This window comes from Dromaius novaehollandiae, chromosome 1, assembly GCF_036370855.1.
Source record: "Dromaius novaehollandiae isolate bDroNov1 chromosome 1, bDroNov1.hap1, whole genome shotgun sequence".
NCBI lineage: Eukaryota > Metazoa > Chordata > Aves > Casuariiformes > Dromaiidae > Dromaius > Dromaius novaehollandiae.
The window spans coordinates 121758973-121774029 of NC_088098.1; the positions used below are offsets into that span (position 1 = coordinate 121758973).

Sequence of the window (15057 nt, forward strand, 5' to 3'; positions counted from 1 at the left end):
CTCCCGTTAAATTCAATGGGATTGTACAGCACGTGGATCTCCATGGGTTTTGGAATAGTGGTTTGGGGAAATAATAAGGACAGTGTGTCCAAATGAGAAGTTGATGAGGCTGCCAGCACCTCATTTTGGAAGAACAATGTTGTTTAAATCACCACTGTATCCCCAATGGGCTTGCTGGAGAAATACCTTTAAACTTTGCAATTGTACTGCCACAAGAAGGGTGGGATTTGTGTCACCTCTAAACTGGTGGTTTAAGCCCCATCTACAGTCAGTGGAAGGAGACAGGCACCTTGTATCCTATCTGTGTCAGTCACTTTGTCTGTCTGAGACAGTTATCTTAAGATGGTACAATTGCCATCAAGAAGCCTCTGGAGGCTGGCTCGGAGGACTAGTTTAGACTAGACACCTAAATGCCTGGGCTGTAATTAGGTGAGATGAATTCCCCTGAAGGTGGCCAATGGGTTTTCTTGGGACTGAAATGATCAGGAAGTGGACATTGCAGAGGGAGCTACTTGGGTCCTTGAAAACAGTCCTTTAACCACTGTTTTGTGTATGACTTGTGTTGTCGTAGGGCCAGTTTACTGCGAGGAAATAGGTTTGTAGGTTTATCCTCCAGCATCATTCCCCCTTCTCGCACATCCTCCTCTGAACTGCACTACTATTAACAAAAGCCAAGCTAAAATCTCCTCTCATTTGACAAGTGAGGTCTCACGCAGAGACCTATCAAAGTTTAAGAGGCTGCACACACTGGATTGGTAACTAGAATTCAAGATCAGGCCGCAGGGGAATTGTCTAGCCCATATGGAGTCTCCTGAAACTGAGGAGAGCTAGTATATGCATGGGCACCATGCTGGTGTATCTGCTTGCAAAATCAAAGCCTGTGTGCACCCCCTCCTGGAGGAGACATGGGAACTGCTCATTACTAGCTAGTGAAAGTATAGCACAGAAGGTAAGAGAAGAGATTTTTTAGTTTGATCCCAGTTTTAATACATTTCTGGCTTCATATCATAATTGTGTCCCTGCTGCATAATTTTAAAAATGGAATTAATGATACCACCTTAAATTGAAGAAGAATTTCTGAATACAAGCTGAAATTAGTCTGCCTTATATTTTAACATTTTCCTTTTGAGAAATTGCACTATACGCTAACTGAAAGCTGTTAAAGGCAAAACTTTTGTCCTTGTTCAGTCTCATGCAAAATGCCAGTGACATGTGATTTGCTTGATTGTAATTTGCCATGAGACACGTGTCCAAGCAATATTGCAGCCTTCAGCATTTCCAGCCAAGCTCTCATAGAGTGTTTTGCTGCCGCAATACTTTTAAACAGCTTATCAGCATTTTACTTTGTAATCCATCCTTCTCCTTTCCAGATACGGGTTCGAAGGGGTTATTCTCTCCATCTATGGACTGGATCGAGAAGATCTACATTGTGACAAAGATGATACTTGCCATTTTCAAAAATCAGAGGCGATTCTGAGAGAACTGGATGTAGAAAATGCCAAACTTTACCTGGACTTCATTGTGCTCGGAATTTTCTTCTTCTCTCTGCGCCTAATTGCCTATTTTGTTCTCAGATACAAAATCCGAGCAGAGAGGTAAAGGAAAAAACAACTATAACAACGTAGTAGGAAAAATTTTAGACATGCAGTAGAGGGCACTTGACATTGTCTCACTATGGCAGGCTGGTCTCCAGTGCCCAGCTAGATGCTGTTATGACCTAGCCCATAGAGAACCACATTGGGATAGCGGACATGTAGTGTTAAGCCAATCAGTCCAGTTGGGTTGGGTCATGTTTTCATTACACTTTCTAGCTCTAACTAGGAAGAAGAAATAGAAGGGAATTTTACAACACAGAATTTCAATACTGAGGCAGTGTAACTGTAACAAAATACCTGGTTACAGGAACTTTGCTTCTGAAAACCAATTCTGTGATAAGGTAATACTAGTCCTGGTAGCCAGAATAGAATAATGTCATCATTAGGTGACGAGGTAATGAGATGCAAAATGGGGGACGCAAAGAAAACAAGTTTCTCTCATCTTTTTAAATTCAGAGTTTCATCCTTGCTGTTTTCTATGTATTATTTTGCAATTCTTTTCCACAGAATTACCCCTTCTGGCCAAAAATCTGTAAATGTATTAATTAATAAGAAAAAAATATCTTTTTAGTATGGATACTTTTTTAAAACAAAAAAAAATCTAAAGTGATTCAAGTCACTATTTTTGTTTCTGTCTAAATTTAGAATTTGGTGCTTTACTTGTCGAGCTGGTCTCATATCTGATAATTGTAACGGTAGGAGGAAAAGGCAAATTCTGAGTCTGCACTAAACCTGTGGTCCATATTTGGAAACAAGAGTAGATAGCACAGGCAGGCAGGCATGTTCAAGCTGTTGCTGAATGATTGAAAAAATGTTTTTTTCAGTGTCTTAAATCCTCCATATTTGTGATATTTAAAATACTAACTCTGCTCATTATCCATTTGAACTACCTCCTGTGAACGAAAACAGCAAAGCACTCCAGGGTTCATTTTCTCTTAAATTGTGAAAACAGAATCTATCCCTAAAGCCTGAGGGACTCTTAAAGTTTGATGTCATGCAAGAACTATCCACAGCTCAAAGCCTGGGGTATTACATAAAAACACTTGCGACTGTCTCATGTGGCAGTGCTCAAAATACCTGTAACACCCTACATGTAGGATTCTCCTCTGAATATGCAAGGGCAGTGTAGTAGGACAGGGCTAATTATGCCAAGCAGTTTTGTTCTCATCCAAGTCTACATGCATCACATGGGCATTAATAGCTAATTGATCTAAACACCAATGAAACCGTTACACGAGGCATGCATTTGTTTGCATATCTCATCTTTGAAAACTTGACAGGGGGAATCCTGGTTCCAAGGTGAAGTGAATTTTGTCACTGATTTTCATGGGTTTTCAACCCAAAATGAAAGTGTGGGACTCATACCCATGTTGGACACCCTGGTAAACTTTGCGAATTCTACTACCGTTTGCAGTTACTGTATGTTTACTGTAGTGTTGTAGAGATCCAAGTCACACCTACAAAGTCTATAAATGCATTATTTCTATCAGGAAGCTGATACAATTTTAAGAAGTCTTATAGATTGAAAGAAGCTCAGTGTCGGCAAACCACTCAGGAGCTCAGCAACTCATGACAGTAGAGAAGTTGAAGAGAGACCTTTTGCATCTGCTGATCACTGGCAGTCACAATTCACAGACTATTTCTGAGGAGTCCGTGGCTACATCTATACTGCTAAACAGTGCCAGGGCCTGCTCTCTGGCCTTTAGGTCAACTTGCACAATCTGCCTATGTCCATACTGTTAATCCTCTGACTGATAGGAATGGTCCCTGGACTATGCTAACTCCTGAACAGTGCCCAAACATTGTCTGGAAGAGCTCTAATGGGCTGGGCTGCAGCTCTGCCATTTAACAGTAAAGGCAATCGTTTTCCTTTTTTTTTGGCCCATACTCAGGACTGCTTAATTTACCAATACAGACACAGACTATGTGTATCTCTATTGAACTCCAAATACTTGAGTTAAGCTGTGTTCTGGAAGACTGAAGTCAAGTCACATCTTTTAGGAAGGTTAGTTGAACTTTCCCTGGAAGTAAGATTCATCTGTGAAAACAAGGTCAATCTGCAGAAGCAAGAAAAAAAAAGGAAAAAAAAATCCTTACACAACCTCTTTATATGGTGCAGGAGCCCACTGATTTTTCATAACGTCTCCTGAGGGCCAGTAGAGCTCTGATGGGTTCTGCAGCATTTCCAGGCATAATCAAAAGGAGGTATGGGCCTACATGGCTGTTGGATATGAGAAATTAAGGATTTGGGCTATTCTAAATAATGTTCCTAATTGTGAACAGTTTGTCAACAAATCAGAAGCTGAAATCTCATGACAAAACATTACTTGATTATTTCAGGACTCAAAATATTTGTTAATATTGCGAACTGTTCAAATGCTGTTTGCAAACAGATAAAAAACTACATTTGCCAAATGACTCTTTTGTTGCACACTGCTAGTCCAGCTGTAGGCTAGCTGGGTGTGAAAGTGTGACATTCATGGCATTAAATATATTCAGGGCATATGTTGTGTGTTTACCAACACTAACATACCAAATACCAGATTGAAGATCACTTGCAGTTTACCAGATGGAATAACCTTCTTGACAAGACTGATATTTCAGCACTGTTAACTTAGATAATGAAAATGCCATCTTCTCCCGTCTAGTCCCAGTCTAGCGGTATGAGCTCCCTGGATGCTGTCTTGTTATCTGTGCCTATACCTCCATTTGTAGACATTCGTGTTTTACTTCTTTAGTCTGCAACATATCCTCCTGTACTGTAACTTTCTATTGTACTTTGGTAGCCAAAAGTCTGATCCTCCATGAGTGTTCCTAAGAAAATGCATGCTCTGGAATATCTTTGTCATTCCTTTTTTGTTAAATATGCTTTTTCTCAGCCATCTGCTGTAGAGCACTTAGTTGAAAGTTACTATTCTAAGGAACACTTTCAGACTGTAGTATCCCAGTAAAGAAATAAGTTAAGTCTGTTGAAACTCAGTGCTATACATAAATGAGATAATCATTTTTTCCTTCCTTAGCTCTAAAATTGACAAATGATGTCTCATCTGCTGTTACTCTGGGATAGAAATATTTTAAGTTTATCCCAATTATATTTTTGTATGCTGCAAAGTTTTTACCATACACTCAACTTGATCTTTTCCCCTTTATATGGAAGTAAATTCTAATAGGCTGGTATAAAAAGCATTCCAATATTGATGGGTTGAGCTTGCATGTTCTGGAGTGTAAGCAAGAACATTGCCAAACTCTGGAGGCTTCATGCTGAAGAATAAGGAAGCCAACAAGATTCTAAAAACATCAGATCCTCAGCTGATATAACTAACTATAAATTATTTGAAATCAATGCCATTATGACCATTTGAACCAGGTCACAATCTGGCTAAAAACTGCATGAGAGGCACAAAGATTTTTTAAAGATCTCTTGAAGACTGAATGTATGATTTCTGTTGTGACTGCTAGAAGGCTTTAGTATTCTGTTGGCTTCCTTGTTTTATTTTGACATGTTTTGTGCAATTATATTGTGACACGTTGCTTTGGCTCCTCTATGCATCAGTTAAGACTTTTTGTGCTTCAGACGTTGAGGTTTTTTGTTTTGGCTGAAACAAATATTGTCTGAGAAGGCCTGAAAGTTTTAAAAAATAGTTTTAAGATTTATTATTTATAATTAAATAAAAGATTTGGAAAATCGATTCTACTCATAAGAATTTGAGAAAATTCCATCTTTATGGATGAAGGGGAGTAGCAAAAAATGTCTGGTGCTGAAATTCTGTTCACTTTTTAATATTTAGAGCTCAAAATATCTCTTTTCTCATTAAAGGAGAGGAAAATGTATCTATAAAAAAGAGAAAGCTGGTTATGTAAGTGTGAGACAATGAACACTTGAGTCCAAGGAAGTGGACATACCAGATGACCGGCACGTCGATCTTCTATTTTGTGTCAATGTCTGTATTGACAACAGAAATGAGTGTTTTGCTAAACATTTGGTTTTAGAAAGAAGTGTGATGATACATACTGACCTGTACAATCCCATGATTCTCACAGAAAGAGGTCCTATCTACTGTCCTATCTACTCAATGTGAGATAGATGTCTCCTTTTTAATGGGATCCTTTGAGACCCTGTTCCAGCAAAGTACTTAAGTACGTTAGTAACTTTTAACATCTCTGTTGTCCCATCTGAATCAAAGAAACAATTAATGTCTTTAAAATAAAGCCCAGGCTTAAGTGCTTTGCTGGTGAGGGCCATATTGCATAAAAAGACTGAGATGCTGGCTATCTAAACAGACTCAGTGACAGTAGTGAGAAGCTCATTTGCTTTGGGTTAGTCTCTATGAAATTACAGCATTACACTAATCTTGAAGTAATCTTTTTGAATCACAAAATACTTCTTTTGAGAGGGAGAAGAGAATGAAAACCAAGCATAGAGAAGAGTGTATCTTTTTCTGTATATTTACTGTGGCTTTTCACAGTTGCTTTTGTTATCTGCAAAGTTTTGGTAGGGAAGAAAATGAGCTAAGTTTTTTTTTTCCTGCAGGTCTGCTTTATACTTTAAAAATGTCAGCACTTATTTTTACTTCCCAGAACTAAGCATGATGGGATCTTAATTTTTTCAGTGTAACTTTTATTGAAATACAGTTTTATTCTGTATCCTGCTCTGTAACAATCATATTCAGGAAGAGTAACACATGACAGAGCAAGAGAGTTCAGATGCACTGAGCTTGCATGTCCAAACAACTTCCCAGAAAATCCATGTGAGAAGGTTGCAAACCATGTGCACACTTCTTTCTTCTGCAGCCTCCCACAATCCCTTTGCCACCAAGTTGTAGTTCCGGTCTCATTTCATGGCTGTGTGGGGGAGAGGGTCACGTGTATTTGTCCTGCCTAATGCAAGAGAGCACCCTACCGCTGCAGGGCTTGTTGTTATGTCGTTATCACTGGGTGAAAGGTAGTCCTGTGAGGTTTAATAAGAAGGTAGTGTTTGACCCTATGGATCTGCTCTGATCCTCCTTGACCTTAGTGCTGCAGGAGCTGGCCTCGAGTCTTCTTTGTAGGGGCTGCATACAGCATTTTCTGTCCCAGTCTGGCACTGACTCAGCTATGGTGTTTCCTCATTCATGGAAGATTTTGAACACACACACATCGGTGTCTTGGATTGGGTGAGATTTAGGCACGCACAGGTACTTTCCTGAACAGGATAGCTCTTTGGATGAGCTGTGTTTGTTTTGGGCCAAGCTTTGTGAGTTAGTGTGAACATGGTTAGAAAAGGCATTGGTTGCAGAAGTGGCAGCAAGGCAGAGCTGCCTCCCAAGTGCGAGGATGGAGGTCAGGGTGCTGTGCACGGGCCTGGCTGAAAAGATCTAGCTGTGGAGGGAGAGGGAATGATGTGCATGCTACTTTTAACTATGGTTATCCTGACTTGGCCAAGGAAATCCAATTCTTTTTTGCTTTTATGTTCTATCAACTGAATAGTGTTTTTGGAGATGGTTTATCTTACCATAGTTGTCTAAAAATGCGAGGCCCAGTCTTAAGTTCATCATCTGCATTTCTCTGTAGTAAAATGAAAGAAACAGACACCTCCAGAAAAAATGGGCCTGACTTACCTCAGCCACCTGTCCCTTAGCGAGAGGAAGAGTGGAGAGTCATTGCAAACTCAAAGCAGGTGACTGACTTAGGTGAGACACCAACATGAGAGCTACAGTGAAATGAGACAAATCCTGCTCTTCCAGGCCGCAATAGTTCATAGCCCTATACTTACCAGCCCTGGAGTGAAGTATTTTTCAGGAAGTTTGTCTCTAGGTTCGTTTCCTTGTTACAGTTGGCAGTGGTTCCTGACGTTGCATTTGTGTTGTACTGTGGGGATCTAAATGTGAAGTTAAACCGTATAGTGATTAATATAACAAAACCGATTTTGATCTGGCCTTTGACCTGCTCCGTCTGTAGCACTGGACAACTTTTATTTTCAGTCGTTCTGTGTGTTGGTTGCTGTTTAATCCTGCGTACTGGGACATAGTGTCTTTCTTAGCGCCATGACACCAGTGCTTGGACATTAAACTCTGCAATTTTTCACTGGCCTTTTTGCACTGAGGAAGCCTAACCTCGTGCTCAGCACGCCCATAGGCAGCAGCGATGCAAAGCCTGTCAGTGCACTTTGGAGCCCAACCAGTAACAGCTGTTTGCCTAGTGGCAGGTATGACCTCTCTAGGCAGTGGAGACGAGAGAGGCACTCACAGAAGGAAGGTGTTACACTGATCCTAACATCTCATTTATGATCTTTCCTAAGCACCTGCTTTGTGCCCAGCCCACGACAGGATTCAGACCTAGAAGTTTGACAGAAAAAAGTATGGTCCACTGAGATGTTTTGCCCTTGTAGAGTATGCAACTCTTGCACTGACTGCTGAGGGAGCCTTGGCAAGTACCTTTGATTAGCTGCCCACCTGTGGACAGTTCAAGTTAAGGGAGATGAGTTCCTGTACATTTAAACATTGGTTAAAGCTTTGGAGCTTAGAGTTTTGGAGCAGTAAGGTCAAGCAATTCATTGCTAAAATGGAAACTTTTGACAAAACTGGTCTTGGACTGTGGTACCCATGTACCACAGCATACTTGGACAAGCAGATGTGTGGTAATTTACATTACTCTGTTTATATAGCCCTGCTGTAAGTTAGAGAAAGGTCAGGATTTCACTCTGAACTCTGACGGTTATGACTGTTCATCCCTTTAATGTTCACACAGGGAAGCAAAGAATCCTGCCAAAAGCAGGAATATTAGAAAACGTTGAGGCTCCTCCAGAGCAGGGTAACTGTGGTGGATGTTGTCTCTGTATTTCTGTGGAGTGGCTGTGAGTTGTAGCTGCAGAGATACTGCCCCACATGTTGTCCCCTTTTCTTTGAGGCCATGAATGATGTTCCTGTGTGCATCCATTTTCATACCTGAACACCCCAATGGGGTGCAACTGCACGGCAATTACATTCCCACCGTTTTGTATGGAAAGCTGTTTCTAAAGAACGATATTAACAAAGGCATTTTGAAAAGCCTTTGGGACCTACAAGTAGGAAGAAAATGACGCTGTGTCAGGTCTTCTCTAACAGTTGGTGACAGGCTGATCATTTCTGTGCCCGTGACACCAGTCCTATTAATTCTGCCACACAGCACTAGTGAGTGTATAAAGTAAGTGCTGAGTGTCACTGAAGTTAATGATGGGCTTTGCTTGTCAGGGACAGGGTTGGTAGGTTTTTCCAGGATCACCCCCTACTGTCCTGCTCTGAAATACCTATTTTCATAATACACAGAGATCATTTTAACAGATCCCACTGAGTAGTTTTTGTAACCTTAGATATCATTGTGCATATTACACACATCCAAAAGTTGCAGTTTGAGCCTGCAAGCCTAACAGCTTTGCTTTTAATTATGTATGTTAGCATATTTCTATTTCTGTACACATTTCATGCTGATTTTGTGAAAGAGGAGTGGTACTTAGAGCATGAAATCTAGTGTCTTTTTTTTCTTATTATTTTCACACCTTATAGGGAACCATAACTTTGGAATTGTGGTTAAAGATCTAATTTGAAGTTGTCAGTTATAGAGTCTTTAAGAGATTTAGATTACTGCTGAGACACATGCCATGATTATAAAACAAAGGGTGACCAGTCCAAATTGGTATCCTTTGGCAAAAGAAATTCCCATGGCTCAGCCTGCCAGCCCAGATTTTGTGCATTGTTTATGCCCACAAGATACATCAAGATTTTGTTAAGCATTGGCTTTGCGTTGGACCTCTGAGCAGGTCAGTCCTTACTTAGCAATTGCTTATGTCCTTATTTGCTGGGTATTTGTGGTTACTGTCCACATGGGTGGTAGAAATGAGCTTTTTGAGAACAGTGCAAGATAGTTTGAGATAAGGAGCCAACTTTTTAAACTTCCATGAGCTAGAGAATACCTGAAGTTCTAGATCTAAAGATGTGCTTCTCTTCACTACCACTCTTTCAAGAAGAAAAAAATCTAAAATGTCTTTTTAAGCAGATTGTGAGGCAACAAGGAAATCTTATTTTTAAAGTTGACAGGGCCTTTTACTACAGTGGCATCTGTGAAGTCTTTTTTTTTTTTTTTAACCCTGCTTTAATTTATTTTAGAAATACATCTGATCTAATCATTATACAAACTCCGTTCTATTACTTCAAAAAAGCAGCTTTCCTGGGTTCAATGATAGTTATACCAACCCTTACAGATGTGAATGAGTTGCTGAACAATTTAAGAAAATATTGAAAAAATGCTCCTAAATTGTGGTAAAAGTTAGTAAATGAAATTTAAAGAGAAAATTACATTGATATATCTAAAAAGAAAGCAAAGAAGTCCTGAGGTATAGCCAAGCCTTTACTTGTGTCGGTAAAGATTTGTGCAATATCTTATCTCAGTCAGTTGACCCTATTGTGAGGTACTGCCCTTGAATCTGTCATTCAATTATTTAACATTTGTTCTTTTGTTTTTAAAGCAAGAGTCAATGCAAGTAACATTTTATATCAGCGTGCTGAAGTGTGCATATTCTGTATATCTAATATGTAATTGTTGTCTCTTGTTTCTGTAATGCATTTGCATTACTATGAATCAATTTTATTATGCTTCTCTAGAGACTATTGCTGCCTGCACGCTGTGATATATTTGCACTGTTGTAGATATATATATATATGCATACTTATATATAATGATATTATATCAACCATGTCTTTTTCAGGTTGCTTGTTACCTTTGTAGTTTATGCTTACTGGTACAGTGGACCTCAGTAAAATGTGGGATGTGGGGCATTCTGATGATACATTACAATAATAGAGATATCTTTGTATATTTCTGTATACTTAATACCCACGAGAGATTTGTACGTGCATTATTTTCCAAACTAGGGCTTTGTTTTCTGAGGATAGAGAACATTTATGATAATGTAACAAAAAAGAATCAAATAAAGTGTTATTATTTTCAGACAGATGTGTTTGTCCCTGGTCTCTCTCAAGGGGCAGTGGCAGGTGCATTGGTAGTGATACATTTTCATGTCCTGCTCGTAGGTGGCAGTTTCAGGTCCTGCTCTTAGGGGCAGCTGGTGAGGACAGCGAATTGCCTGCTTCACGTGTACATTATGATGGTTTCACCTGTCTCCCAATGCAAGTGGGTTACCAAACAGTTTCCAGTAAAAATTCATAAAAACATAAGAACAGCTGCACTGGCTCAGGGCAAAGGTCTGTCTAGCCTAGTACCAGACAGTGAACGAGCACCACATAGGGGAGAGTAGAAGAACAGGGCAAGCACCAAGAAGTGCTTCCCTGACAAACCCTACACAATTCAGAGACTTTCTGAGCCAGTGGGATTGCCGTTGTATTTTCTTGCCTTTGATGGAGTTTGCTTCCGCAGATTTGTCTAATCTCTTTCAGAATCTGCTGTTCACAGCATCACAGAATCACAGAACGGTTGAGGTTGGAAGAGACCTCTGGAGATCATCTAGTCCAAACCCCCTGCTCAAAAAGGGTCACCCAGAGCACGTCGCCCAGGACCCTGTCCAGATGGCTTTTGAATAGCTCCAAAGAAGGAGACTCCACAACCTCTCTGGGCAACCTGTTCCAGTGCTCTGTTACCCTCACAGTAAAGAAGTTTTCCCTCATGTTCAGATGGAGCTTCCTGTGTTTCGGTTTGTGCCCTTTGCCTCTCGTCCTATTGCTGGGCACCACTGAGAAGAGTCTCATCCCATCCTCTTTACATCCTCCCTTCAGATACTTACACACATTGAGAAGCTACCCCCTCAGTCTTCTCTTCTCCAGGCTGCACAGTCTCAGCTCTCTCAGCCTTTCTTCATTGGAGAGGTGCTCCAGTCCCTTCATCATCTTAGCAGTCCTCTGCTGGACTTGCTCCAGTAGCTCCATGTTTGTCTTGTATTGGGGAGCCCAGAATTGGACACAGTACTCCAGATGTGGCCTCACCAGGGCTGAGTAGAGGGGGAGGATCACCTCCCTCGACCTGCTGGCAATGTTCTTCCTAATGCAGCCCAGAATACCATTGGCCTTCTTGGCCGCAAGGGCACCTTACTGGCTCGTGCTCACCTTGCTGTCCACCAGGACTCCCAAGTCCTTCTCTGCAGAGCTGCTTTCCAACAGGTCAGCCCCCAGCCTGTACCTGTGCCTGAGGTTATTCCTCCCTAGGTGCAGGACCTTGCACTTCCCTTTGTTCAGCTTCATGAGGTTCCTCTCTGCCCATCTCTCCAGCCTGTTGAGGTCCCTCTGAATGGCAGCATAGCCCTCTGTTGTATCAGCCACATCATCTTGTTCATCTTGAGCACGCTACCTGGAAGTCCCATCAGCGGTTACCCACGCTTCTTGTGTTGGAGGAGGCAGGGAATGATCATTCCCTCGCTGCCTTCTGCTTGGCGCTCTGGAATTTACAGATTTCTTCCCCTCAACCCCTTTTTCCAAGCTGAAGAGAAGCCATGTTTCCATTATTCTGCTAGACATACTGGTATACTCCCCCTTTTACAGAACACTGTCGTCCCGTATTCAGCCACAACACTTGCGCTGGGCTCTTCTGCAGCCTCTGTGCATGCCCATCCTGTCGTATATCATGAAAGGTCTCCTCAGCTAGTTCACAAAGCCAGTATTTTTCCTCTCAAATTTCTCCTGAAGATCCACATGATCCAAGAAATGACTTGGCTACTGTTTCTACCATTCTCGGCAGAGAGGTGCTGAGATCACTGCTTCCCATTGCACTGGTGGGGAAACTTCATCTGTGTAAGTCCCCACAAACAGCAGTGTCAAAAAAAGGGTTTGGATATGGGTGTCCCTTACTTTGTCATACACTTTCTTTGTTTGGCAGCATTGCTTTTCATGCTGCCGAGATGTCTGCCTGTGTGTCAGATTTAAGCTCAGTAAGGATTTAAGGTCACTAAGGATAGCCTAGACAATATTGCTGTCCTTACTCCACCCCTCCTGCCCACCACCACAACAAAATTGCTTGATCTCTCACCACAGTCTGAGGGTAACAACCATAGGTTTTACAAGTTAGCTAAGTGCCCGGTCTTGGATAACACAAGCAATGATTAGAGGAAACATTACCCAGTGGAAGCAATAGGATAGCATTTTCAAAACTAAGGGCAAGACAATTTTCTAATTAATTTTCTTTATGCTAGTTTTATAGACGTGCAAAAAATATTGGGTTGGGGGAATTATGGTCCCAGACAATAGATGCCTTCCCATGCCAACTCTTCATAGATCAGGAAGGGAAGAGGAGGAAGAGGACTCATTTGCAATCTGAGTGGCAATGTAAATTACTCTTTTAAGTGTATTATGTTATGGTAAATGCCATGAACTAAGCCAACCATAAACTTCTCACCTGCAACTGTGCAAAAATTAATATACCTCACATGTGATTAGCATCTGCTATGTAGTCTAAACAGATTCATAAAATAAAGAGCATTTGAAAACGAAAGTGCTGTGTGTTGTATTTTTTAATATCTAGCCATTTAAAACCTGCCTTGTAATGCAGGTTAGAAGGAGTTGGAATGCAGTGAAGCTGCTGGGTTAGAATGACCACTGTGCTTAACACGGAAGGATAAAAGGACCTATGCAGGGACCAGGTGAGCAATAAGCAGCTGTTCTGCTATTAGTCACCAACATTGAAATCTTTTCTCAGGAGAGCTATAACAAAGGGCTTGACTGGGAAGTGTGTGTTGCAAGCTCTATTTATAGCAGAAAAGCTGTCAAGGGCTGGATTACTCAAATTAGCACTAATTGCATCTATTTCTTTCTTTTTTTTCTTTATTTCATAGCCTGGTTTCCTGTATGTTTTTCTTTGCCTTGAAGATTTATTCAAGAAAAAGTTCTGTGAAAATTTTATTCACTGTTAACTTTGCACAGTGGCATTTCTGGATACCTGACATCATTGCGGTTTTGTGCCTGTTCCCCCCACCCCATTCCCCTGGAAAAGGCTGAGAAAGAAGTCAGATACTTGATTTCTTCCACAGATGGAAAATACTATCAACACGTGAAGCTGAAAGATTGTCAGACTGTGATGCCAAATCGGAGTTGCACTGTTTCCCCCCCTTCCTTCTCGGACATGGTCATTCTCTTGTCTCACCAACTTTCAGCTGCCAACTCATGTACTCTGCTGGGCAGGGGCCTTGGTTGAATAAAGCTCCACCTGTTTCTGGGACCTCTTGCTCACCCCGCCTGCATCCTTAGAGTCAAAGGTTACATAGATTTCACAGCTTTACTGGGAGTCTTACAGGTGCTTTTTTGTCTTACTTCGGTGGGAGAATCAGAAAGTAGCCCCCAAAGTAATTGCAGAAGAAAGAAAATGAGAAAGCTTTTGATTTTGCTGCTTCTTTTTTTTAAGACCTGTATGCTAAGTCATGGTGAACCTTCTTTTATATGGGGTGTAATGCCAAGTCTGGAAAAGGGTGATGAGTAGGAATATCCTGCTTCAAGGCAGGAAGGAGCATGTGCCCTTTGGGGAGCCTGGTCAGGATTTACTTCCCAGATTTACCTCCAGTGAAGCTGCCTGGGAACACAGCAGACCAAAATCATTGAACTGATGATATCTGCTTCCAAACCACCATCAGTCTACTCCTTGTGTAGTCAGACCCCAGCTAACTGATGGCCTTCAAACCCAGGGAATTTCCCAGACCTTCTGTAATAAGAAAGAGGGAAAATCCACTGGAATATTTTGGATTTGCCCTTTATATTCTCTCTCTCTTTTTTTCTTTTCTTTTCTTTTTTTTTTTTTTTTTTTTTTTTTTTTTTTTTTTTTGGAACTGATCTGAGCTATTTTGTTGCTGGTTGGTTCTAAACAAGTCTGTATTTTCTGTTGTGAGTACATTCATATGTGGAAATTCTGGTTTGTACTTTCTGCCTCTCCTCACCCACTCACCTTCCAGTCAGTGGGAACAAAACCAGACCAAACCATTGGTCTGCAATTCCCAGGAAATAAGACAACGCAATGAGAAAATTCAGCTTGATACTGGCTATTAGTGTCAGTACAACAGAGCTGACTCACAATAAAAGCATATGGGTCAGTTCAGCAGTGAGGTGTTTGGGTCAGATGGAGTGAAATGTTTTGATTAGAGAATCCCAGAGTTTCATTTCAATTAGTATGATATTTCAGTATAAAGTCCTTCAGAACTTCTGTTTTGTAAAACAACAAATATCAATCTTTTGTTATTCTCAGAGACAGATGCACACATTTAAAGAAGCGTGTGAGACCTAATTCAGAGACAGATGGAAGTAAGACACTTAAAGGAGCCCATCTTCATCTAGTATCTTCTTGAAGGGGAATTTCTGGCTACCACAATGAGTATATCAAAAAATGTTCACAAAGCGCAGGAAGTCAGTAGATAACTACCAGAAGAGAGACACTGGTCTTCAGAAGAAAAGCACTTTCTTTTCTTATCCTACTCACCTCTGATAGGCGCACAGATATTTTACTGTTCTTTAGCAGGAGGAAT

General features: G+C 41.0%; 1 protein-coding gene across 2 annotated transcripts in view; it reads left to right on the plus strand.

The window, feature by feature from the left end:
- Positions 1-10562, plus strand: part of ABCG1 (ATP binding cassette subfamily G member 1) — a 62096-nt gene extending 51534 nt beyond the window's left edge. For both annotated transcript variants that reach the window (XM_064525441.1, XM_064525446.1), the window contains one exon: positions 1371-10562. In XM_064525441.1, the coding sequence (XP_064381511.1) occupies positions 1371-1599 (229 nt within the window). In that variant the 3' untranslated portion in view covers positions 1600-10562. The remainder of the gene's footprint in view (positions 1-1370) is intronic.
- The last annotated feature ends 4495 nt before the right edge of the window (positions 10563-15057 follow it).